Source organism: Myotis myotis, unplaced genomic scaffold (assembly GCF_014108235.1).
Source record: "Myotis myotis isolate mMyoMyo1 unplaced genomic scaffold, mMyoMyo1.p scaffold_m19_p_3, whole genome shotgun sequence".
Classification (NCBI taxonomy): domain Eukaryota; kingdom Metazoa; phylum Chordata; class Mammalia; order Chiroptera; family Vespertilionidae; genus Myotis; species Myotis myotis.
Window position 1 is genome coordinate 63,199,376 of NW_023416335.1, and position 25,839 is coordinate 63,225,214.

At 36.3% G+C, this 25,839-nt stretch overlaps 1 protein-coding gene across 1 annotated transcript in view; it reads left to right on the plus strand.

Annotated features, from left to right (window-relative positions):
* The window catches only part of KLHL1 (kelch like family member 1), a 379,658-nt gene that overhangs the window by 229,891 nt on the left and 123,928 nt on the right, over positions 1-25,839 (plus strand). The window contains exon 5 of the mRNA XM_036301681.1: positions 18,831-19,043. Coding sequence (XP_036157574.1) covers positions 18,831-19,043 — 213 coding nt within the window. The remainder of the gene's footprint in view (positions 1-18,830; positions 19,044-25,839) is intronic.

Here is a 25,839-nt window from a genome sequence, read left to right on the forward strand (position 1 = left end):
CTGGCCTGCGGGATCGGGCTGAAACCGGCTCTCTGACATCCCCTAAGTGTCCTGGATTGCAAGAGGGTGCAGGCCAGGTGAGGGACCCCACCGGTGCATGATCGGGGCTGGGGAGGGATGTGGGAGGTTGGCCAGCCGGGAAGGAACTGCAGGAGGGCTCCAGAGCATGTCTGGCCTGTCTCATTCAGTCCCGATTGGCTGGACCCCAGCAGCAAGCTAACCTACCAGTTGGAGCATCTACCCCCTGGTGGTCAGTGCAAGTCATAGCAACTGGTTGATCAGTCAACTGTCTGCCCCCTGGTCGTCAGTGTACATCATAGTGAGTAGTTGAGCGGTCTTAGCATATCATTAGCATATTACTCTTTGATTGGTTGAACGGCTGACCAGTCGGCCGGACTCTTAGCATATTAGGCTTTTATTATATAGGACAGCTAGGTCAGCCTTGTTGATGGTGGGGAGGGGCAGGGTGTCTCATATTTTCAGGCCCATGCATAGTTTCCATCCTTGCTGCTATTTTCATCTCTTTGTGGGTCCATTGCAGAAGCACTGAGATGGCTAGGAAAGAAGATAGCTAATGTCCATGATACAGGTTACATGCCTGAAAGCACCACCTAAGGCTGGCTTCCTGCTTGTGGGGACACACTCTTCCTCCTTCCAACCTTCCTGAGTCTGACTTCTGTTTATTTGTTCTGGTCAGCTCTAGGGTCCCTTGAGAGATGAGTCACAAAATAACAAATGGTGTAATTTAGGTGATTCTCCATCTGACTTCAATTCTCTGCTACTGGCATGTAAAACTAGCACTGCACAACATAAAGGTAAACAATAGAATGTATGCCAGTAGTTTAACATTTTAATTTTCTGTTTAGATGATAGTAAATAATAAATAAAAAGCACCATACCAAATCAAAAGATAAACTGCGAAAGAAAAGGAAAAGCTTTATATGTAGCTTTACTAGCCCTTGTTTTCATGCTCTTTGAGCAGGAAGCTCTGCATATTCACTTCGTCTTGTGCCTCACAAATTATGTATCCAGCCCTGCCTCCAGGAGATTCTGATACATGTAAAAATTTGAGAACTGTTTTTCTAACACATCAGGAAATCAATGAGAAAGCCTTGCCAGCTGTTTGTATCTCTCAATTACACATTTATATCTAAGAAGATAATCACAGAGAAGGGCGATGGAACTATTCCACCCACAATGAGGCAAAATTCCATTTATTGTACAGCTTCCTTTGGTTCCATTATAACCAGAAAAACATATGCTATCTCAAAGTCATCACAAACCCTTATCGGAAATGTCAAGTTTTCTTTTTGCAGTTCACATCTACCCTAGCAAAGGCTGCAGATTTATTTGGGGTAGGGTCAGAGGGATGTTTATTTTACATACTTGTGGTGGTATACTTCTCAAGAGATCACATCTTCCCCTTAAATTAGTAGATTCTCAGTCTGTGAGCCTACTTTGATCTAGAAATTGTATGAAGGACAATAATTTGCTACTGTAGTGGCTAATACCAGCTTTTGTATCATTCACACAAAGCAATATCCTGAGTAAACGCCCATCCATCTCACTCCAAGATACTTGAAGATCAATTCCATAGATTACTATAGATCTAGGCAATCTATAGCCACTCAGGCTTTCCTGCTCTGTTTTTTGCTTGTTTATTTTAATTGTATCTATCTTGCCTTTGATGATTAACTGGTGCCATCTAGATTCTTCCATTCTGAAATGTCAGTATCCCAGTAATATTAAACCCCGGGGAGATAGCAGCATCTCCCACTCCTAAACCTGGCCTTCTTAAAATTATGGTGCCCTCCTCAACAACATTCTTTGGGCCCTTCAAGGAGCTTATAATGAAGGGAGTTTCAGTTCTTTCCAAATAATCCATTCTACTATTTCTACCTCCCTGAATTTTGTTCTCTTCCTCAATAATATGCTAGCTAATTTCTAGCATTTTAACTTATTTATACCAGGGTGAGACTCTCTCCATCCTTCAGTGTAATATCCATGTCCATAAGTAAAAAAAAAAAAAAAAAAAAAAAAAAGCTCTTAGCCAGTATGCTGAATCCCAAATAATGAGTGAGTGGCCGACATGAACAAATTATCTTATCTTCATTCTTATACTCCTCCACCTGTCCTAACGGCCCTCAAGAACAACCACAACACATATTTCTTTTTAGTTTTATTCATACAATTAGCCAGATCCTGAAATTGCTTTCATGTGCATATTATTTCTGCCTTAATCAGAGTTTTCACTTCTCTACCCAGGTAGTACCAAGACTTAACTCTGGTATTGAACCTGGAGGCAATGATTGTTGATGAGGAAATGAAGCGAGATAAACAAAACATCTTGGGTGTTATTTATTTATTTATTTATTTATTTTGCTTTTGTTTGATATGGTTTTTTATTTTGTTTGTTTTATAGTAAACCAGAAGGGACTTCTCTGTGATCTAGAAGGGAACATTTCAGAAGGATTTGGGGGTTTGGGTTCTCAGGCTTGTCTCACCCTATACTTATCCCAATTGACAAGCTCCCACTATTTCCCTGTCAATTATGTGTTTTGTTTTTTCTTTAAAAAGAGATAAAAATAAATTTTAATTTATTTGTGTATCACTTATATAATGACATGACCTAGCTTACCCCTCATTAGTTTCAGTTTCTTCATGTGTAGAGATTAAATATTGTAATCTATGTAAACTACATTCCTTATTTATTATTCTATGGTAGGTTACAATCTCTCCTCATTGACTAGTGTTAGAAACTCCTATGTTCACTTATATGTCTCAAAAAATATGTTTTTCCTTACTTTATCATCAATCCAGGTATTACTCTGAATTTTAATAGAATCTCATACAAATTACTAAAAAGTCAATGGTAATATGTTTCTATTAGTAATTCAAGCAAAAACATTCCATATTGCTGTAAACTCATAAACAAATGCATTGCAATTATTTTTAAATTTGTGATAAAAGCAAAGATACAGTAGTTATTGAGCCAAGATCTAAATTTACCATTTTGTATTAACAGCTTTAGAGTAAACTAAGTAGATAAAATGTGGTCTTTTATATAAAAAAGGTTTGATTTTTCTAAATATATAACTTTTATATAAATTTCTTTCTATTGCATAAACTAGACCTACTATAACTGAGTGGTAACAGGTTTAAAAGTTGTGTTTATGGCTGCTGTCCTTATACATATTAATTATAGGGTATCAAAAGAAGATAAAAAAAACTAAATTGAGTTTAAACTATTAGATTTGTTGGAGTCCTATACAAGCAACCAGTTGTAAAAGTGTACAACTAGGACAATGAGCCAAACGGAAAGTGATAACTGAGCCTTTATTCACTTATGGTGACAGTTTAAGCAAGATGCCAAAAGTGATGCTAACTCCACACTATCCCATTTCCCCCCATAGAATGGCATCAAGTTAGGTACTAGGTAATTCATTTTGTGGGTCAGCAGAGATAGCAGAACTCATCTCACTGCCAAGATACCTCAAGCAGAAGATTCCTGCTAGTTTATGGAGCAGTAGTCCAAGGAGAAGGAGAGGGGGAGGGCTAGAAATGGAAAGGTACGGAGTCAAAGTGGAGAATAGTGGAGAGGACACCTCCTGGTGTGTGGAGGACACCTCTCTCTAGGAATCCTGCCAGGTAAAGTGTTGTCATTGCCTATAGTGAGGCCAGAAAGATCTCAGATAGGATTTGTTCTTAAAGCTATACTCCTTAACTCCATCACTTAATCCTTCAGTGCCTGAGCAAGAAGCATATGTTACCCACCATGGATTTGAACGAGTCAGACATCATTGGCTAATCTGTCAAAGGACACACACACGAAAAAAGGTCCATAATCAGAATCATCCCAAGTATAATAATAGTTCTACCTGGAGAAGTAAATGTAGCTATGACCCCAAACTGTTACCAAGCAAAGAAAAGATGTCCCACAGCCCACTAGAGTTTATACTAGACAGCCCTTCTGGCTAGCTTTGTAATGAACTATTCTACTTTATTGGTTTCATTGATTCAGATGTACCATGAGTTGTTGGCAAACATATGGCAGGGTGAGGATGAGTATTAGGGATTAAAAAGTTGCTTCGGGTAGACAAGACAACCATGGTGGTGGATCCTACACCCTCTGTTTCAGATATTCAGGTTACTCCATGTCTAACAGGGGTCAGTAGACACCGAGGGACACATTTCACTTTTGTTGTGTCAGAGTCCAGTTGCAGCAATACTTTGGGTCCTGAGATACCAGAAAGATGCATAGTTAGAAAAATGTCCACTTGTGTTCTACAGTATCACGAAAATCATGTTCATCTGCAGGATCAGATGTTGTATTATAGTTAATAGTTAATCAAACTCTGGGCAGTGGCAACTGTCTGGGATAGGTGTCCCTTTGAGTTTAGTGAGGTGAGAGTTACATTGGTACTCTGTGAGAAAGAAGATAATTTAGACCCCTCACCCTCCCACTCCTGTATCTATGCTGTCATGTCTGAAGGTGCCCATATGCTATCAGTTCAGGGCTGGAGGAATCCTCCACGTTAACTGCAACATGGACAGTCTATCCTGTACCACAAGTAAGCATAGCACCCTTATCTAATCAAAAAGTGGCCAACCCAAATCTTCTGTCGAAGGCCCTCTTATGTTCCAAGCAAAAAAAAACCCAAACAAACAAACAAAAACCCTCAAATTGATGGTAATTCTTTTTGAGGTCCCTCTGGCAAAATCTCATGCCCTGTATATGAAAGGAATATGGAGAAGGAGGTTGCTCTCTCCCATTTTTTACAATGTAATAACCATTCTTATCCCCCATCTATTTAAATCTTTGGATGGAAGACCCTGGCAGAGTATTCTATTAAGACTAGAGTGTCAGCCTAGTTGGGGGGCTCAGTTGGTTGGACTGCCATCTTCTACACCAAAAAGGTCACAGCATGCTGAGTACATCAGATACTCCATGATTAGGCCCAATGATGTGTATGTTTATGTTTTCCCCATCCTGGTGCCAGATATTGCAAGTATCAATGTCCCCTGTGCACTTGTGCACTGGTGTTCAAAGGCCCAACAAGTGCAATCACTGCCATCTCCCCATTCAATCCTGATCATGATACAGAGTTTCTGATTCCCACTGCAGAGAGAGGGACCTCTGCCTAACTCCTTGTTTATCTTTTGAAAGGCAGCCCAGGGGTTCTTGTAAAATTTGGCAGGGCTCTCCAATTTAGCTCTAGTCACTCGGAAGAGTGGAAGAATAGTACTTGTACCATCATGAAGCAGATCCTATCGGGTCATTTGGCTGCCAATGGGGAGCACATCAATCTCCTCCTTTGAGACCTTGTTATTGAATAACTAGACTCAGAAACCCCTTAAAGAAGGCCCTTAACCAGCTCACCCAGGAGAGGGCACCTGATTACCACTCTTGTGCTGCTCTTTCTGCTGGTCAGTCTTTGCTGATTTGTTCATGACTACTTTTTCCATTTACCAGTCATGACTCTAATTGTGTTGCAGCTTGATAGATCTGATCTCATAAGGTGGCGGGGGGGGAGGAGAGTGTTAAGTAGATTCTATAACCAGTGAAAGTGCCATAGACAATCCTAGACAACTAAGTCTGGTTAGTAATCTTATCATCTACTGTTCCCACACCATCATCATAAATCCAAAGGACAACTATGGTGGCCTGCTAGGCGGCTATGGCCTTTGCCAGGATGATTCAGTCATGTTTTCCGTGGCGGCAAACTTATCACACTGGGGCAAACCTGTTGAAGCCCAAGTAGTCACCAGCTGGGGAAGGGGAGGGTCTCAGGTATGAATGCTCCCTCATAGCTATTCCCTTCTTCCTTAGGCAAAACCAGGGCACTTTGCAAGAAGGGTTTCTGTAGCAGCATGCTCTCCACCTTTGCTTTGGTGAAAACCACTCAAAGGTCTCTGGGTTATTGGATGAAATGATCTTGAATGGGCTTTACACAATTTTTCAAGTAAGTAACAAAACTCAATTCCTCACTACAGTGCAGGAAGTCTGCCTATGTCAGAGACATGCTTACAGCCAATTTACAGCATCATTTGATGTGACTCACATGGGAGGGGTCTAACATTTTAGGGTCCCATCACCAGAGGACCATGAAAATAGCCCCGGGCTGCTTCTCTAGTGATTTAGAGCCCCTTTGTTGGATTTCTGATTTGACTCAAAGGTAAGCTTGGCTAAGGAGTTGGAGGACTAACTAAAGAAAAGGAACAGTAGTCTTCCTGAGAACCAAACACTTCTTGTAAATAATCTTCAAAATAACATTTCATTGTTTGATTCTAAGTAAGTTAATTATCACTTAAGTATTATTTTTGAGGAAGTTAAATTCAACTAGATAATACTAGTATTCTATTAATCAAATAACCAAAATTGCCTTCTCATTTCTTCAGTTTATAAGAAGCCTCAAAAATATTTGGAATTTCTTGAGAGTAAGCAATGCCTTACCTCATTAAGCATTTAGTGTATTTAGTGTATTCACTAAATATTTAATGTATTTAGTGTGTTAGTTTGTTTAGTGTGTTTACCTCAATGAATGTTTAGTATTTTTTATTGAATTTGTTGGGGTGATATTGGTTCACAAAACCATATAAGTTTCAAGTGTACAGCTCAACAAAACATCATCTGCACACTGCATTGTATACCCGTTGCCCCAAGCAAAGTCTCTTTCTGTCCCTATTTTTACCCTCTTTGCCCACCTCCACCTTCCCCCATCCTCCTTTCCTTCTGACCATCACCACACTGTTATCTGTGTTACATATAAATTCTCAGTATATTTAGATGTACAGAAAATTTTGGTTGCATGACAAGCTTGGTATGGCTTATGCTACATCCATAAGCTTCACTCACTAAATTTTTGAAAAACAAACATGAAAAATTGATAAACTTTTAAGTCAGGCATACTTTGGTAAGCAGAATTCTGAAGTTTTCTCTTTCTGTCAAAACTCCCTGGTTATCTACTCAAACACTAATCTAAGTATCGCTGTGAAGCGACTTTGTAGATGGAATTAAAGTGACTAATTAATCAACTTTAAGACAGAGTGATTATCTAGTAGTATTCAAGTGAAATGACATGAGTATCTAAATAAAGAAGGAGAAGCAGAAGAGCCCATCAGAGGGATGTGGCAGAATAACACAGAGGAGAGATGGGGCAGAAGGGGAGGTAGGAGAGATTTGAAGCTGAGGATTCAAACTTTGCTGTATTTCAAGCTAAGCTGAAAATAGCCCTCAGAATCAGCAGCATGAAAGAAAATGGGGATGTCGGTCACACAACCACAAAGAACTGAACTGTCCTAACAACCTGAATAAACTTGAAAACGGACTCACTCTCCAAGACTCCACAAATGAAGGAGGCTTGTCAATATTTTAAATTTGGCCTTGTGAAACCTGAAGCAGAAACTCAGCTGAGTTACACTTTTCCTGGAAGTCTGACTTCAGAACTGTGAGGTAATCAATGGGAGTATTATTAAGCCAATAATCAAGGGGGTAGTTGGGAAGTTACTTAATAGCTTTATTACATGTAAAAATGTATAATTAGAGTATTTTTAGAAATAATGAATAGCCATTTCCATACTGAAACTCTCTGAGATGGCAATGTGTATAGCTATTGTGAGGTATGAACTTCTACTTTTTCATAGTAGTCCTTGCATCTTTTTACTGCATCTTATTTATAAAACTAGAGGCCCAATGCATGAAATTTGTGCAAGAGTAGGCCTTTCTTCCCTGGCTGCCGGCACTGGCTTCCCTCTGGCACCCGGGACCTGGGCTTCCCTCTGGCCACCTGCAGGCACTGGGACCCGGGCTGGCTTCCCTTGGCTACCCACAGGCATCCGGGACCGAAGCTTCGTTCTGGCCCCATCTTAGTCCAGAAGGACATCCAGAATCACAGCCAGAATCATGCCCGGTCTAATTAGTATATTACCCTTTTATTATTATAGATACTTACAGGCCTGATGTATAAATTCGTGCAAGAGTAGGCCTTCCTTCCCCCGGCTGCCGGCACCGGCTTCCCTCTGGCACCAGGGACCCAGGCTTCCCTCGCAGCCCCGGCTTCATCTGTCCAGAAGGTCATCCAGAAGGACGTCTGGTCTAATTAGCATATTATGCTTTTATTATTATAGATAACATTCCATGGAATTATGTTTGGCACCAGCTCTCATATTTAATGTATTGTATGTAACAGCATATGTTGTAATATAGTTAATCATTCTTTTATTTACTGAGAGATAAATTAATGACATGCATTAAATGATTATTTGACAAACTAAAGGAAAATTAGTATATATTTGTATAACTGTTTAGAGGATTACCTGTCTTCATTCCAATTATTTTACATAAAGTATACACTTTCATTAATTTTCATATTATGGTTTTCTAAAGAAGATTTTTTATAGCTCCTTTCTCATTTTTACTTGACTTTTTGACAATGATTACAGTTATCTGCTGTATAAAAAGTTTAAAATGGGTTAAATATAAGAGAATATACTGTGCTGTGATTTTTTTAATGTTGGTTTTAAGCAGCTAATAAATTAGTCCACCCCAGAAGGGAAATAGTCTAAATCCTTATATTAAGTAATAAATGGATGCAAGATTATAATTAAAAATTTACATGCTACTGTAGAGACCATTTAGACCTTAAGATTGCAAAAGTATAACGTATCCTTTGTTAAAGAACATTAATGCTGTGTTTTTGTTTTGTTTTTGGGGGTTTTTTGCCGCAAAATAATCAATGAGACTATGTAAGCCATTTCCATACTCCCTTTTTTCTTTCCCTTTTCCTCCTCTACATATATTTTACGCCAACTGTTGGCTATTTTAGATTATGCAAATAACAGACTTTCCTGAGGAAGCATTTATGCTTAGAAGCATAAGAACAAAAGAGTATAGAAACATGGGTTGACAAAGCAATCCTCTTTTGTCTTGAAAAAAATTGTTTTCTGTTAAGATAAGAGATATATTTTCTTTCCATTTTTTATAAGTACAACATGAGAACTACCTGGTAAAATGTACATTTTTGTACATTTAAGTAAATTCTTGCAGTCAATTTTCTGCAAGATGTCCTAGCTGAAAAGACAGATAGATTACCTTGCATTAAAAGTATCTTTATCTGGCAAAGTTGTAGAGGATCATTATTTTTATGCTTTTATCAAGCATTGCAATTCCTTTAAGAAAAAGTTTATGTGATCTGGTGTCCTGGACACTTTGTAGCAATGGAAAGAAATAGCTTTGAATGCACAGTATGCTATGGTCTCATGATTTAATTAGGAGTGATAACATTTCTCCTGTGGGCTGGCACAGATACTAGTCTGTGGCTTTTATAGAGATTCTGCAGAGATTTTCACTTTCCTCAGCAGCTGCTATTCTCAACAATTTCTATAAAACACCTAAAAGAAACTCAGTAAATAGTAATAGTTATGCAGAGCAATTTATGAAGGAGGGGGGAGAGATAGGTTTAAGTTCTACCAAGGAGTTAATGTGCCTAATATTAATAATTGTAAAAATCAATACTACCGCTCTGGCTAATAATTTATGAACAGATAGTGTTACATAATTTACAAAGCAATGAACATGTTTGAGAATGGTTAATTAGTTTTCAGTTAAACAAACAAAAAAAGAAAGTAGAAATGTTTAGGTGACTGAACTATTTTTCTTGGTAGTGAAGTTTATAAATGATTTCTACATGCTTCCTTTTTCATTAGTAGATAATAGGTATCACATGTTAAAATTGTGTATGATATGTCTCCAGTATCAGAAGCTGACCAAATTATTTTCAAGGATTAATGAATCCCTTGAAAATAATTGGATATACTTTGCATATTATTAAATTTAGGAGTCATTTTTTTTCTTGTCTCAATTGTGCTTAAGAGCAAATCAGAAAAAGGTCTATAGGCTAGGTGTTGCTATAGACCCCATTTTTTAAGGTGAGGAAATTATATCTTAGAATAATTAAGTGCCTTTGCCTAGGAAATCATGACTAGAAAGTATGAGAATTGGGACGTTTTTACAATCCTCTTTACTAAAAACTTATTTCCACTATAATTTCTAAATCTTCATACCTCCTTAGCAACATTTTGTCAGAAAACAAAGTCATAGACTTAAAATAATCTTTCATCCCATAAGATAATCTTGAATAATGACTATCACAAGTTATTTGATACTGATCATTTTAAAATTGTTAGAAAATGCTTCTTTTAAAAAATGACACTTTAATTTTTTTTTTATAAAAAGAGCTACTACCAATTAAGAAGCCATACTTAGTAGGTGGGTAAATGTTAATAAAGAAGTGGTAGCTAGTCATTTTATTCTGCCAGATTTAGCTCTAAGTAGCTTTCCTGTAGCAGACCAAACCACATGTGGTGCTTACTGTATAATGCTATTGTTAAGAAAGGAAATGATATATAATTTAAATAACTAAAGAAATTATACTCCATAGTCTTTTTCAATGCACTCATGACAGAATTGATAGGATAAGCACTGTTAAATTTTGCCCACTGAAAACTCTGAACACTTCTTTTCCTGTTTTATTATCTGGATAATATTAATTACTTCTATATAGATACATATAAATGACAGAAATGAGGTTTTTGTGCAGTGTTTGCTCCATATTTGTTTTTGGCCTTTATTATAATGACTGGTGAGCATTACACAGAAAGACGATATGAAGTAAACATTCACTTAAGTCACTTCAAAGATTGAATTTGAGATTATGTGAGGTTGCAAAAATTCCCATTTATAACCCTGCTAGAGAATATGAGAATTGAACCAGATGACATCAACATTTTTTACCACTCTCCAAATCTATGATTTTATGAGAAACACTTCTTTGTCTTGGGAATTGTTACTTCAGAGAGGAAAGGTGTCTATCTCCTAACTTGAACTCCTCCTTGGCTTCCTTTATTCCACTTGCATTCCCATACTTTGGACTCCATTAAATTCTCCACTTTTTTCTCTTCTGTTACAAATATACATATGTTTCTTATAATATCATATTCTCCTCCACATTAGAAAGTGACTTTCCTAGGGGCCAGAACCCTCCTTGTTTTCTCTCTGTTTCTCTAGTATTAAAAGCATACTTGGCAAAAAAAAAAAAAAAACCCACAAAAAAACAAACAAAAAAAACCCCAAACCTCAACAACATTTTGTTTCATAATAAAATCTATATATATAAAAGCCTAAGCCACTGTTTCAATGGAAGGACCGGTTGCTATGATGTGCACTGACCACCAGGGGGAAGTCGCTCAACTCAGGAGTTGCCCCCAGCCCGCAGGCAGGCACCCATCACCAATGGGACCTGCTGGTCAATCTCCTGGTCCCTCCTCCAGGCTGGCAGGCCCCAATCACCAGAACCAGGGGTGGGTGGTGGCAGATGCGAGCAGCAAGGGAAGGAAGCAGTGGGGAGGTGGGGAGGTGGGGAACCTGATTATCCCTGATCACTGGCCAGGCCTAGGGATCCCACCCATGCATGAATTTTGTGCACCGGGCCTCTAGTCAATATATATAATAGGGAAAGTAAAGACATATGAGTGTAGGCAATAGAGCCACCAATAGAAGGCTGAAGCAAAAGGAGGCTGAAGGGAAGGGTAGGCTCTGGTGGGAAGTAGTAATGGCCAATGCTTATCTAACACTTGCTATATGTCACCTACTTCTCTCTGAACAGAAAATTTAATTTAATCTTCACACTTAAGCCTCACAACAGTGTTTTAAGGTGGATACTGTTTTTTATTCCCATTTTCAGATAAAGAACCCAACCTCCTAATCACACAGCCAGTGGGTAGCAGGGTTGGGATCTAAATCCTGGCCAACTCCCCATGCCAATTATAATCTATTGACACTTCATAATCATAAAGCAGTGGTTCTCAACCTTCTGGCCCTTTGAATACAGTTCTCATGTTGTGACCCAACTGTAAAATTATTTTCGTTGCTACTTCATAACTGTAATGTTGCTACTGTTATGAATCGTAATGTAAATATCTGATATGCAGGATGGTCTTAGGCGACCCCTGTGAAAGGGTCATTCGACACAGGTTGAGAACCGTTGTAAAGGCACATTATGGAACTCAGATATACCAAGAAAGAGGTGGAAACGGGTCCAGGAGAGCACTCAAGAATCAGGGTGCATACATGTTGCCGGAACCAGAGACAGTAAGTCCAAACTAGATGGAGAGAGAACCAGAAGGGGAAGTTAATCAAAGGCTAGATAAGGCAGTAATTGTAATAGGACATGAAACTGGATTCCTCTTCCTAGTCAGGCACTGTGACTATGTTTGAGCCCACTAAGCCTCAGCATTCTCATATGTAAAATAACAAGGTGTGACTCTTCATAAGTCTTGTTCTCTTTGAACTCTGAGATAGTGCTCAAGAGTTCAGGCAGCAATTTTGATGCAAGGATTAAAAATTTAGGCAAGGCAGATAATCAAAAGCTCAGGAAAATTGCTTTTAACCTGAAAAGGTTAGAGTCTTGTTAGCGTAGCAAGTTGAAGGAACCTGTAACAAGAAGCCCTGGATAACTGGGAGTGGTGCCTTTCCCCATCCTGCATTTTTAGAAATTTTAAATTCTAGAGGCAATAGGAAAAAATATAAATTGAAGAGACTCTGACCCTGAGAATAGACCACTTTTTCCTGTCCCAGATACTCCTTTGGGTCATGAGAAACCTAATATTTCTAAAAGGTATCATTATATAAAATAAAGAGCCTATAAATTGTCATTTAAAATATTGGGAATAATTAGGTTTATGCAATAGTTTTAACATAGCTATCTTTCAATTTTTTTTATGTTATGTATTATTTTCCAAGGGTTGCCATAACAAAGTACCAAAAATTTGGTAGCTTAAAACAACATATATTTATTTTCTTATAGTTCTAGAGGCTTAAAGTCTGAAATTAGATGTGAGCGGGGCCAGATTCTCACTGAAAGTTCGAGGGAAGAGCCCTTCCTTGCCTTTTCCATCTTCTGGGGATTCCTGGCGATCGTTAGTATTCTTTGCTTATAGCAGGATGGCTTTTGTCTCTGATCCCTCCACTTTTTGCATGGCCTCTATCCTCTGTGTCTGCTCTGTCTTCATGATCTTCTCATGGTATATCTGTGTCTCTATAAGTTTCTCTCTTAAAAGCACACCGGTCATTGGATTGGGGCCCATTCACATCCAGTATGGCCTTATCTTAACTAATTACATCTGCAATGATCCTACTTCCAAATAAGGTTATATTCCGATGTTCTGAGTGAACATGAATTTTTAGGAGCCACTCTATTCAATCTAGTACATGATGAAGTGAAAAAGACACTGCTTTAGAAATTAAGAGATGCATGTTTTAATCTTGCTCCTGAGAACAGTAGAATCATGCATGCATCAGAAACTCTAAAAGCTTTTCTTGCAAGGTATGCTTAAGGAATTATAATTTTATAATTCTATGACTTTAGACTAAAACTTTATGTTTCATATCTAAGCCTTAACTAAAGAATGTGGCAAATTCTCTGACTTCCTTTCAGTTTTTCTTTTTTAAAAAAATATATTGTTGTTTATTTTAGAGAGGTAGGGAGAGGGAGAGAGAGATAGAAACATCAATGATGAGAGAGAATCATTGATTGGCTTCCTCCTGCACGCCCCACTCTGGGGATTGAGCCCGCAAACCAGGCATGTGCCCTTGACCGGAATCGAACCTGGGACCCTTCAGTCCGGAGACCGATGCCCACCATCGAGCCAAACCAGATGGGCTCTTTTTTTAAAAGGATGTTCCTCCTAAGAATTGCTCTTTCTAACCAATAACCTTTTAAATGAACAATTAAATAAATACCATGACCACTGTGGATTTCAAATAAAACCAGAGATTCTGTGGTGGCCTGCGAAAGATTAGCCTTCTCATCATAATGCTTAGGACAGTGCGTGTGAGGCTCCTCTAAATGATCACTGGTCACGATGGGCAAGATGGTGAGACAGTAGATTTTAGCTCAGTAGACTTTCATGGCAGAGAGGTTTCTTTGAGTTAACCATCATAGTGTATAGTGTGTTGCTTTGGTAGTAGCTGTTAATGAAGCAAACAATATTAAAGTTTCTGTTTAAAGTTATTTGAACATTAATAAAATATTTTACAAAAGTTTACTATCCATGTGTTAAACATAACCAATAACTAAACCATGGTAATTAATGGGATTTACATATGCTGGCCTGATGTTACCATTAATTGTTAGCTAACTTTTAAAATAATCTAAAATAGTGAATTTCTAATGGAATTTCAAATGAATTATGCCATAGCCAATGTGGCACAATTGATTGAGCATTGTCCCATGCACCAAAAGGTGGCTGGTTTGATTCCTGGTTGGGGCACATGCCCAGGTTGCAAGCTTGGTCCCCAGTAGGGAACAGGGCACATGCAGAAGGCTGCCAAGCAATGATCCTCTCACATTGATGCTTCTCTCTCTCTCTCTCTCCCTCTCTATTCCTCTTTCTCTAAAATCAATAAAAAACATTTTTAAAAAGAAAAATGATTGCTATGTGTTGATATATTACCAACAATAATAGAATTAATACAGAGGAAATTAATATTAGATTATTAATTGTGTAAGTCAATTCAGACTTATTAAAACAATTATTAATCATTGTTTAAGTCAAATTCAGAAAATAAAAAAATAAGAAAATTCTATTTAGATAAAACAAAACTAAGTTTTATATAGTTAGAAAAATTATTTTATAATATGTAGTGGAAAAACAGATGCAGAATTTAGTCTTTATTTATGCTATTAATAAAGATTACTGTGCCTTATGTAGTGGCAAATTAAATTTGGTGCGAAAATCTCTCTTGATAATATTTCCATTTATATGTAAAAGATGTATGTATACACATATTCCAATTTAGTGGAGAGACTATAAAAGTTGAGAATAAATTTATGCTATTATATGGTCTAAATTACCCTTTCAATGTTATTTTCCACTATTTTTGTGTTCATTCTCAGTCAGGTTGACACACCCAATATGGCACTTTATACTATATTATCTGCTATTCTCCCTTGTTTATATCATTCCCCTGGTAATAATACATATCTTTACATTTTCCACTTTCTAATTTATACGCCTACCTAATATTCTAAGTCCATTTAAAAAACTGTTCTTTACAGAATTGATGACAATCATTTTCTAGGCACTGCATGTTATATAGATATCACATGTGTAGTAAGATTTTTGATGCTAATTCATTTTTTTCTACTCACTATAATTATCCAGGACTAGAGGCTCAATGCATAAAATTCATGCACTAGTAGGGTTCCTAGCAGCTGCCGGCTGCCAACTGGGTATTCCCTCCTTTTCCCCGGCCAGCCCTGCCCCCTGGTCGAACTCTCAGACAACTCCAGGTCAAGGGGACAATTTGCATACTATGCTTTTATTATATAGGGTCACACATTAAGAGTTCTATAAATCTATGTGGAATGAATACTTGAATCGATTTAAAATAAAGGTATTATACAAAAGATGAACCACGTCCAGCACTGCCAGGGGTGAACCTGAGGAGGGACAGTGGAGGATTAAAGAAGACAGACAAGAGAATACAGTTGGGGTCAGGTGGGACACTGTTCTCTGATGGAGAGTCAATGCCACAGCCTGCAAGCTTAGTCTTTATTTTATAGTCAGATCCCATAAGGCAAAGTAAGGGGGTGGTCAAGTTGTTTATAATGTTAATGCGAGTTTTGAAGCTACTTAATTACATGCACCTGAGAACTCTATCAAGCTTTGTTTTGGCAGCACTTGCTGCACCTCCTGCAGCCTACATTACTCGGCCACCTGAGACCACAGGTTCGGACCATAAGGCCAAGCTTACAACCATAGCCTTTGACTATAATTGTGCTGGGAGAGCTTTGCCCTCCAAGATGGGGCCTGCACGTGGCTTTGCCATGAGAGGACCGTGCTCCCTCATTAGTCTGAGGCTTGAACCTGTCCAAACCTATAGCCACTCTCCACAGAAGGTAAACAAGCCAACAAGTTTTGATGTTTCTCATCATTTGTTCTCAGAAAACAGAGCTAGAGAAGGTGCTCCAGCAGTGGAAATCAGTGTGCATTGATATTTTTTCTTCTTTACGGAATAAAACGTGATGAAACTGAAACAATTTCCAGAGCTAGATTGTAAAAAAAAAAAAAAAAAAAAAAAAAAAGAAAGAAAAATATTAGACATGTTTTCATTAAAAGAAGACTTGATGGAAAAAATAAAGAGAACTCTTGAACTAAAAAAATAAAAATGATAAACAACATAATATATGGGCAAATGTGAGATCCAATATTATCTGACTGTAGTGCCTCATTTCCAGTTTACTCCTAGAAGTTTTTACAAACATTACTTGTTTTTAGAAGATTTAGTGTGACTCACAAAGGTACAAAATTATAGAAATCTCTTTAAATTAGATATAAGAATAAAAGAAAAAGAAAATCTGCTGTAGTGATATAAAACAAAACCATTATCAGAGCTGTCTTAAAAAGAAATCAAACTATAAAAAGCTATAGCCTTCCTATCAGATACATCCCAGTTGGACTCTCAGTTTTCCGGAGGCCAAATAAAAAAAGAAATCTGATCAATTCATAACTTACAACACCCATGATAAAAGCAAACCAATTTACTCAAGAGAAGTGCAATTATTCCTACTACTAAAACCTGAAAGAAATTTCTCCCAAGGGCCATCATAAAAAGGACACTGTAAAATATAATGAAATATGCCTTGAACAATATCTTTATGATAGACACCACTAAGTTTCACAGAGCTGCTTTTTTATGATATCCCTCACTATGTACTGGTACTAATGGTCTAGCTATACAATTCTGTGTGTAGTTTCATAGAGACATAGATTTTTAAATAACTGAGAAAACAGGTGGACAAAAACATCTATCAAACATTCTTCAAAAACATCTTTACCTTATTGTAGCTCTTTAGAGAAACTTGGTGGCTTTAAGTCTCAGAACACTTATTTGGTTCACTCAGTAAATAGGCATCAGGCATCTATAATTTACACAGCACTGTATTAGGCACATAGGAAACACAGGAGACAAAACAGTTCCCAGGAAATCAGCTAATCTGTGATGTCAATAAAATGTAAATAAATATGACAGATGACCTGAAAAAAAATGAAAAGTTGACATTGTCTTGTGAAAACTGAAGGCCCATCAAGCCTGGGATTCAATTCCAGTGATAAACTCATGACATGGGTCAGGTCTCACTTAAGAAAATAGGTTTGAATCTGCCCTGACCTACAGATTAATGAACACTTGCCGAATCTTCTACTGTTTCAGAGTAGTCACAATGTCATTTTTGGAAGAGATTTACTCCCTCCATTTCAAGGTTTGTTTGTTTGTTTGTTTGTTTTTCCAAAATAAGCACCCTATTGAGATTTTTACAATAAATGTGGCTTTTAAACCAAGAAGCCGTAGTTATAGCTTCCTTGGAGATATCTCAGGAGACATATGGAGGAGGAGAGGGAGAGGGGAGGACAAAAGAGAAGGCCAGTCAGGCTTCCACTATCTGTATCCATATCTCAGCCACAGAGGCCTCTCTGCTAAATGTAAGACAGTTTTTTTGACCACTAGTTTTTACAAAGTGTTTGAAAACCACTGCACTGTTCTAAACTATTTCCAATATTTTATTTTTCCTCTACAAAAATGATACATTTTTCAATAACTATGTACTGCTCATCTTTGCAGGGTTTTTTTCTCAAGGAGCTTAATGTTTGTGTTAAGTCCCCCAAGTGCACCAAAAATGAGGCTACGACTGGCTAACTGTTGCCTTAGAGATATGAACACCATGCACTGTACATGCATGTAGTGGACGGGGTGGTCAGGACAAATGGGAGTGAGGAGAGGGCTCAAGAAGCACTTAGATACTAGGTAGCTTTTGAATTAAGTCTTAAAAAAAGAAAAACTAGGAAAACAAAACCGATAAAGTAATTTTAAGTAATAGATTGAGTGAGGAAGGATATGTCAAACAGCATAGCAAAGGGAAACAGTAATTTGTGTGACTGAAATGCAGATAAGGTAGAAAATGATGTCTTCGAATTAGGAAGAGGTGAGATCATAAGGAACCAGTGTGGCCACCCAAGAGATTGGAACCAAAGACAAGAGGAGAACAAATGAAACTAAACCACACAAAAACTTTAGAGGAATGTCATGAGATAATTTATATTTTAGAAATATTATTTTAGTAGTATTCTGGAGGATACAATAGAAAAGCTAAGAATAGAGTCAAGCACAGTAATTAGAAGGTGATTGCAGTAATCTGGAAGAAAATTAACAGGAATCTGAATTAAGCTAGAGAAATTGTCATGAGAAGGAAGTACAAAAGACACTAAAAGGGTGGAATGTATGAGATTTTGTGACTTCTATGGACTATCTGTGCTGTTTTATTCCCTTCTGAATATACAGTGATGTATTGTATGTGTTACTTCTCTTTCTAGTTTTATTCCCACTTTCTGATCCATGTATAAGTTGTCTGTCAAGCTTTAAAAATTTTGAAATGCTACTCTTTTCATATTCACCAAATCTTACAGAGCAGTCCACTTAAAACTTAAACATTTAATCACTTAGTACATTCTGCCTGCATAACAAAGCTCCACATTATAATCCCCCTGTTATTACAAGATCTGTGCTGTCTTGGTTACATTTACACTTCAATTACAATAACAATGCTTTCATCTTAACAGCTTCTAGTTTCTGAAGGATTAATTCTCAAGGATTATGTTATAATGAGAACAAAGGTTATTGACTACTTTTCTCATTTCTTTTTGAAATGCTTTGCTAGCTCAATAAAAGTGAAACCAAATTTATGCCAAGATGTTTTCTTGTTTTCTCTCTGCAGGAAAACATAATGGAAGTTATAAGAAATCAAGAGTTTTTACTGCTTCCAGCTGAGGAGCTCCATAAACTCCTGGCCAGTGATGATGTAAATGTTCCTGATGAAGAAACCATCTTCCATGCATTAATGATGTGGGTGAAGTATGACATGCAGAGAAGATGCAATGACTTGAGTATGCTTCTCGCCTTTATAAGACTGCCCCTGCTTCCACCACAGGTAAGTGTGATGCTTCTTTAATAGCTACAATTCACTGAAAAATCTTATGTTCAAAGAAACATGAAAAATAATAATAATATTAAACTGTTAAAAATCACTTTTAAAGACACATTTGAAGGCACATTTGCCAAGCTAAGTTTTATGACTCTCCTTACCATTATTTATTCACATTTTTGGTTTTAGTTTTAATCAAATACTTTTTAAAAATAGATTTGATGGTGGAAGAATGATGGGCCATGGGTCATAGGTCTAAGTCCCATAGATGCTGTAAAAATTGGTGTCTGTTGAAATGTGAGAAGCTAGGTGTTAAACTGGTGCTCAAAAATTCTATTAAATAGTAGGACACACACCAGAGGAGGCCAAGAATGTAACCAGTGCTTCATCTTTTCATGAAATGCCTTTCCTTTATACCCTCTTCCCCCAATATTTTGTCCTAAAAATGGAAGATGCTCCTACCTGTCCATCTCATCTCAACTATTACATCAGAACAACATGAGCATCTTACTGGCTTATTTGTGCTAAGACTACACATTACATATGCAGTTTGTATTCTTATTGGTTCAGCTGCTGTATCTTACTTGGTAAATATATTTATTTATTTTATAAAATAAAATATTACTTTGTTTCTGTGTAATGAATAAAAGGCTTTTAAGGTAACTCTTATATAACTTCCAAAAAACACAAACATAGCACCTAGTCAATTTTTCTTTCCTCAGCTCTCAAATGGGGGTATTACAAATATAACTTTATATATACTTTCAAACAACAAACGTACAAGAAGAAAGAGTAAAACACATTTTCTTTTCATAAAATGTCCTTGGTTATAGGCGGAGCTATTGCTTCCATGATTACTATTTATGAATTGCACGTCATTATAGGTATTTTTCATACAATATTTCTAATCTTAAAAACACAGCTGTAATATTAATCTTAGTTATGTTGTACAGAGGGGAAAACAGTTCCAAAGAGGTTTTTCAAGGGCCATAGACCTAGTGGAAAAATGCAGTTTTTCTGCAAACCTGCCTAGCCAGATAGGAGCATGCACAGAGACAGTTCTTCTGTGAGTTCCTGTTGTTCACCTGTTTGCTCTCTAAATTGGAAGCTCATACAAATGTCCTGAATACAGCAGTTCTGAAGGTCCCCATTAAAAGCTGGAAAAGAAAGAAGAGCAGGGGTACAGGAATGAACATACACATTTACTTTATTAGTTACAAAAACATAAAGCATTTAGTTTATCTCATTTAACTTCTATAATATCTTCTTGAATTGAATATTATTGTTACTATTTGACAGATGAAGTTAGTGAGACTCAGGATGATAGCCTTCTTCCTACCTAGGTGTAGAGCTCAGATTTTTCTCTATTTATACAGGGTGGGAGAAGAGTGGGTTTATAGTTGTGAGTATGCAAAACACAGAGTTTATTTTTTTATTCTTATTTGTCAGTTTTGCATTATTTTCCATTTGAACAACTGTAGACCTCCTTTTGCCACACCCTGTATATGAAACCAATGTGTGCTTTTTCCACTGCTGGCAAGAGAGTTCAGTATTTATTTCTGTGGTTGGCTTCATATTTACAGCAATGTCCAACCAGGGTAAAAAGAGAGTTTAATAGAATCTAGGATTTCTCAGCTTTTTACACAAACTTTCAAAGTTGCAAAATATGTTAAGACCCTTAAGAAAAGTCATTATGATAATCAAGGAACCCTTTTGCCTTGATCCTGGAATCATTAAATAAGGTTTTGTCTTTAAATCTTACAGTACTTAATATATAGGTCTTTTACAATCTTTAAGTGATTTGTTGGTATACACTCTATTTGTGTAATTATATTATACCTGTAATTATATATTATAATATGTAATTATTAATAATTATATAATATTTAATTGTTATAAGAAAACACAATATTGTATGTTAAAATGCCAACATTATTTAAAGGAGTTAGAGCCTGGATTTTTCTAGTGAGGTAAGGGTTTATTTTGCAAAGGGTGTATTAAAGGAGTCAAGAAAAGAATTGGGCTTTTGTTTTTGTAACATAACTTTTATAGAGGTAAAGATAACTTTCAGGAAAGTAAGAGAACAATATTTGGAAGACCAGTTGTGAGTAGCTTATGATATTGTTAAGCAAAACATAACAAAGAACTGACAGAGGCAAGAGTAAGAAAGACAAAAATTTAGAAATGTTTAAGAAAAGAGAAACAGAGGAAGAAAGAGAAAATACATGCTTTTAGGGTAAAATTAAATTAAATAGCCTATAAATAAATTTACAACTATGAGTTTCTATTCAGCAAATGCATGGAATATTTTCTCCAGTTCAAAAAAAATTAAAATAAAGACAGAGAATTCAAAAACAAAGGAAACATGTTAAAAGATTGATTAGAGACAAAGAATAAATTTAGATACAGTAACAGTCTTATCTCACGAAGCAACTGACCAGCTTGACTTAGGCAGATTTCAGTTCAGCCATTTCCCACAATCTGCATTTTCATGTCTATTATTATTAGGCCCATTATGTGTGTTTGGTTATTTCTGAAGGTCACAAGAGAAAATCTCTGATATTTCTTATTATTTACACATTAACATATTATTATAGTATATAAATTATGTTAATTTGATATAGAACAATATAATGAAGATGTAAATTTTGGTACAGATTGAGGATTTTAATTGACAACAGTGATAAACAAAGTGAGTTGTCTGTGTCTATGAGTTTTTTTGGTGTTTTTTTCCCCTCTTAATTCCTTCACCATTTCAACCAGTTCTGCAACTCCCCTCCTCTATGACAATTGTCAGTCTGTTCTGTATGACGCTATTTTGTAGTTTCTTTTATTTATTAGATTCCACATATGTAAAATCATATGGTATTTGTCTTTCTCTGACTGGCTTATTTCAGTTAGCATAATGTTCGCCAGGTCCATTGATTCTGTCACACGGGGTAAAATTTTCTTCCTTTTTATAGCCAAGTAGTATTCTACTGTGTAAATGTACCATAGCTGTTTTATCCAGTCATCCGCTGATGGACACCTCTTAACTCTTACAAATGAATAAGGGAAAATCAATTACTCAAACATTAACACAATCCATCTTCAGTCTTTGTTATTTTTTTATTTTGTTTTTTGTTCTGATTTTTCCCTGGTTTGCTGGTTGCCTTATTTATGAATGATATCAGGCTATCATCAAATTGATAATCTTCACAAAACAACTGTAAGAGTTTTTAAAAATTATGGAGTAATTTTACTCTTCCCTTAAGAAACTTAAACAGTGGCTTTAAAACATAAATTTATAGGTAATATATGCTTCTAAAGTCTTACAAAAATTTTCTTAAATACCATTTGTATTAATGGTTATTTAACTATGATGTTCACAGTTCAGGTTTCAACATTAAAAAACACACGAGGTATTTATTTCAACAAGTTTTAAGTCAACAGGCTTTTAATGTAAAAAAAAATATGCACATGTATAAATGTATACATATACATTATTCTCTGTGGTGAAGCAAAGAGAGTAGAAATTGAAATTGAAATCTCATGTGAAAGTCTTATTTTTGCTGCAGTATTCCAAGTGTCCATATTTACATTATCAATTTTATTTCAGATTGGATTATTCCAATTAACTTACAAAGATGTGTGTTTTTTTAGGCATCTTAAAACAAAATTCTTTGTATTCCTTTGTGGCAACTGCTCCAATTATCTGTTCTATTTTCCAGAAAAATATACAGTTATTGTTTGTAGTCATTAAATCTGTTTATTCATCATTCTCTCTTCAACCTCCTATAGTCAGTCCTTTGAAGTGATAAAGGTCAGCCAAATCCTCCATGCTGTCATTTTCCCCTTCTCACTTATTTTCATCTTACTTGGCGTCTCAGCAGCATTTGACACAATTGATCTGGCCACTCTTACTCAATTGTCATAGCTAATTATTTCTACTCTGTAATGTTGCAATGTCCAGGACACAGTTTTTGCTGCATAGAGATTCACATTTATTTCTGTGTTTTGAAATACTATATAGGAGTCAATTACCAATTCTGAATTTATATCTCTAGCCCCAAACTTTTCTTCAAAGATAGATTCAAATACCCAATTAGCTACATGACATCTCCAATCGAATATTAAATAGCTATATACACTCCCCATGTCCGAAATGGGAGATTTCAAAGTCCCAAGATTCTTTCCTATCACTTCAGTAAATATCATTACCAACTGTCTAGTTGCTCAGGTCAAAATCCTAGAATCATTTGTAATTATCCACTTTTTATTGCCTTTAACGTTAAATTCATTTCCTTGAAAGTCCTTTGGCTGTATTCCAAACCATATCTGGAATCTTTCTACTTAACATGTCTTCAGCCACATCCTAAAAGAAACCACCACCATCTTTCTTCTGCACCATTTAAATAGTTATTATTCTTTTATGCTTAACCATTACAATGATTTCCATTTAGCAACCAGTATGGTTCAATTTCTCTCAAACTTTTAAGATGTATACACTGAGGACAAAATCCTAATATCCCTGTCCTACATGCCCTTCCTCAGCTCTCCCACGACTACTCATCTGAGCTCATTTTCTACCAGTTCTCAGGATCCTACAGGCACATCGTTTTTTCTGTTTCTTGAGCAATTTAGTTTTATTTCTTCTATAGTATCCTGTTCCAGCTGATTCTGGGGACTAGAAACAGGCATGCCAAGAAAAGATGGTGGAGTTGGTTGAACTATTTTCTCAGGAGCACGTAATGATGAGGGAGGTATAATTGATAGTTAATTAAAGACAATAATTTTAAAAAAAACAAACCACAGAAGTCAGTCTGCTCTTATTTTTCCTAGACCTTGGCAGTTGTAAACAATGTCAGTGGTTATGCACTCCTACCTCCTGGGTAGAGCTGCCCACCACTCTCCTTTTCTGCTGCCTCCCTATGTAGAAGGTGTTCACCCTTATCATAGCATAACCAATTTTTTTATTAAATATGTCTCACCTTAAATGTGTCCTGTTCTTAGCACTGTCACCCACTGTTTTGTTTTTTGTTTTTGTTTTTTGCTTAGTTGTAGTTTGTTTTTATCTCTTTCTTCATAACGATATGTTTCAGAAAACCAGACTTGAAGGCCTTTTCTGCACAAAGTTCATAGCATAGTCTGTACTCAGTAAGTTTTTGCTAAATCAACCAATTAAAAGTTTATGCTAGGTCTTGGGAATTTTAGCTTCATTTATTTTAACTCTCTGTTGACGTCTTATCTGCTTGGACTATGTGAGGAAGCTCTAAAACAGTTTAAACTATGAAGCTAACAGTGGGAACACTCTTATAAAGAGGTATCAGAATATGATTCAGACTTTACTAAAAATCTTTTATTGAATGGATAATGGGAAGGCAAGCTTGAATAGGATATAATTTCTCATCTCTTTGTTCCATTAGATATATTCATAAAACATAATTTTATCAAAATCACTGTCATACTTGTCAGTGGTCATTTAAAATAAGTTGGCTGTAAGAAAATCGTTTCACTTGCATTGCTAGCATAATGAATCAGAAGACAAATTACATTTTATGAAGAGAATAAAACTGAATTTAAATACTAAAACAGATCATAAGCACTTTTGTAAATATTACATAGTATTTACCAAGAGGCCACACAGTGCAAAAACAATTATTTTTCTCAATTAAACATTAAAGATAATTTTATATTTTATTCATGCTTACTTTAATAAGAATGATAAAATTAAAATAGGATACAATATTTGTAAGAGGACTAAGAAAAATTGCAGAACATTTGGAATAAAGCAAAAGCTGTTTGTATCATTAAACCTTTCCAGTGATTTGCATTTAGGATTCAGTAAATTTTGAAATAACTCTTGAAGCTACTTTAATATTTTAGTGAGTGGAGTATATAAAGATGAAATCTAGGGCTTAAAATAGGATCCTTAGACTTAAGAATACTCTTAAGCTTTGGGAAAATCTCAGAGCTAAAGCCTTAGTAGAGGAAATTTAATTGGTCTAATTACATAATTGTTCTTTTATTTTTATAAGTAATTTTAAGGGTATATAGATAAAATGCATTTGTTCCTGCATCCAGTGCCCACATTGCTGTTTTTATAAAATATTTTTGCTTATTCTTTGAGGATCAGTAAGGTGGCCTGCAGAGTGATACAAACAGTGAGTTGTTAAAATTCAGGGAAGGTGAGGATGCAAATCATTAACATCTGGGAAACCACTGTGAGAACTTTGGAATTTCCTTGGTGTGCAATAGAAGCCATTGCAGTGTGTTAAGCATAGGAGGGTCTGTCTGATTTAAGGTACACAATTAAATGCATTCTGTAGTTTCTATGTTGAAAATATCTTGAGGAAAACAAGAGTAGAAAATGGAAATTAGTTATTAGGTGACAGAAATATATAGGTGAGAGATTTTTTTAAGGGGTCAGATGAGGATAATGAGGTAGTAGCAATGAAGATGGTGAGAAATGTCTGTGTTCTAGGTATATCTTAAAGTAGAGCGTGCTAGATGAGAAAATGAGAAATAGATGAATCATAGAAATTCCACATTTTTTGGTGTGAACCCCAATGAGGAAGGATGCTATGGAACACTTGCCGGAGTCCAACCCCAGCAGGTCCAGGGGTCCCCAAAGGTGTGGATGGAGTCGGCGAAGAAGGAATGACACAGAGACATCGTTCAGTTGATCAGCAGCCTAGCCAGGATCTCTAGCCAGGATCTCCAGCCAAGTTCTGGTCTGGATCTCCAGCGAAGTTCTGCTCTGGATCTCCAGCGAAGTTCTGGTTAGGATCTCCAGCCAGGTTCTGTGTCCATGTTCTCTTGC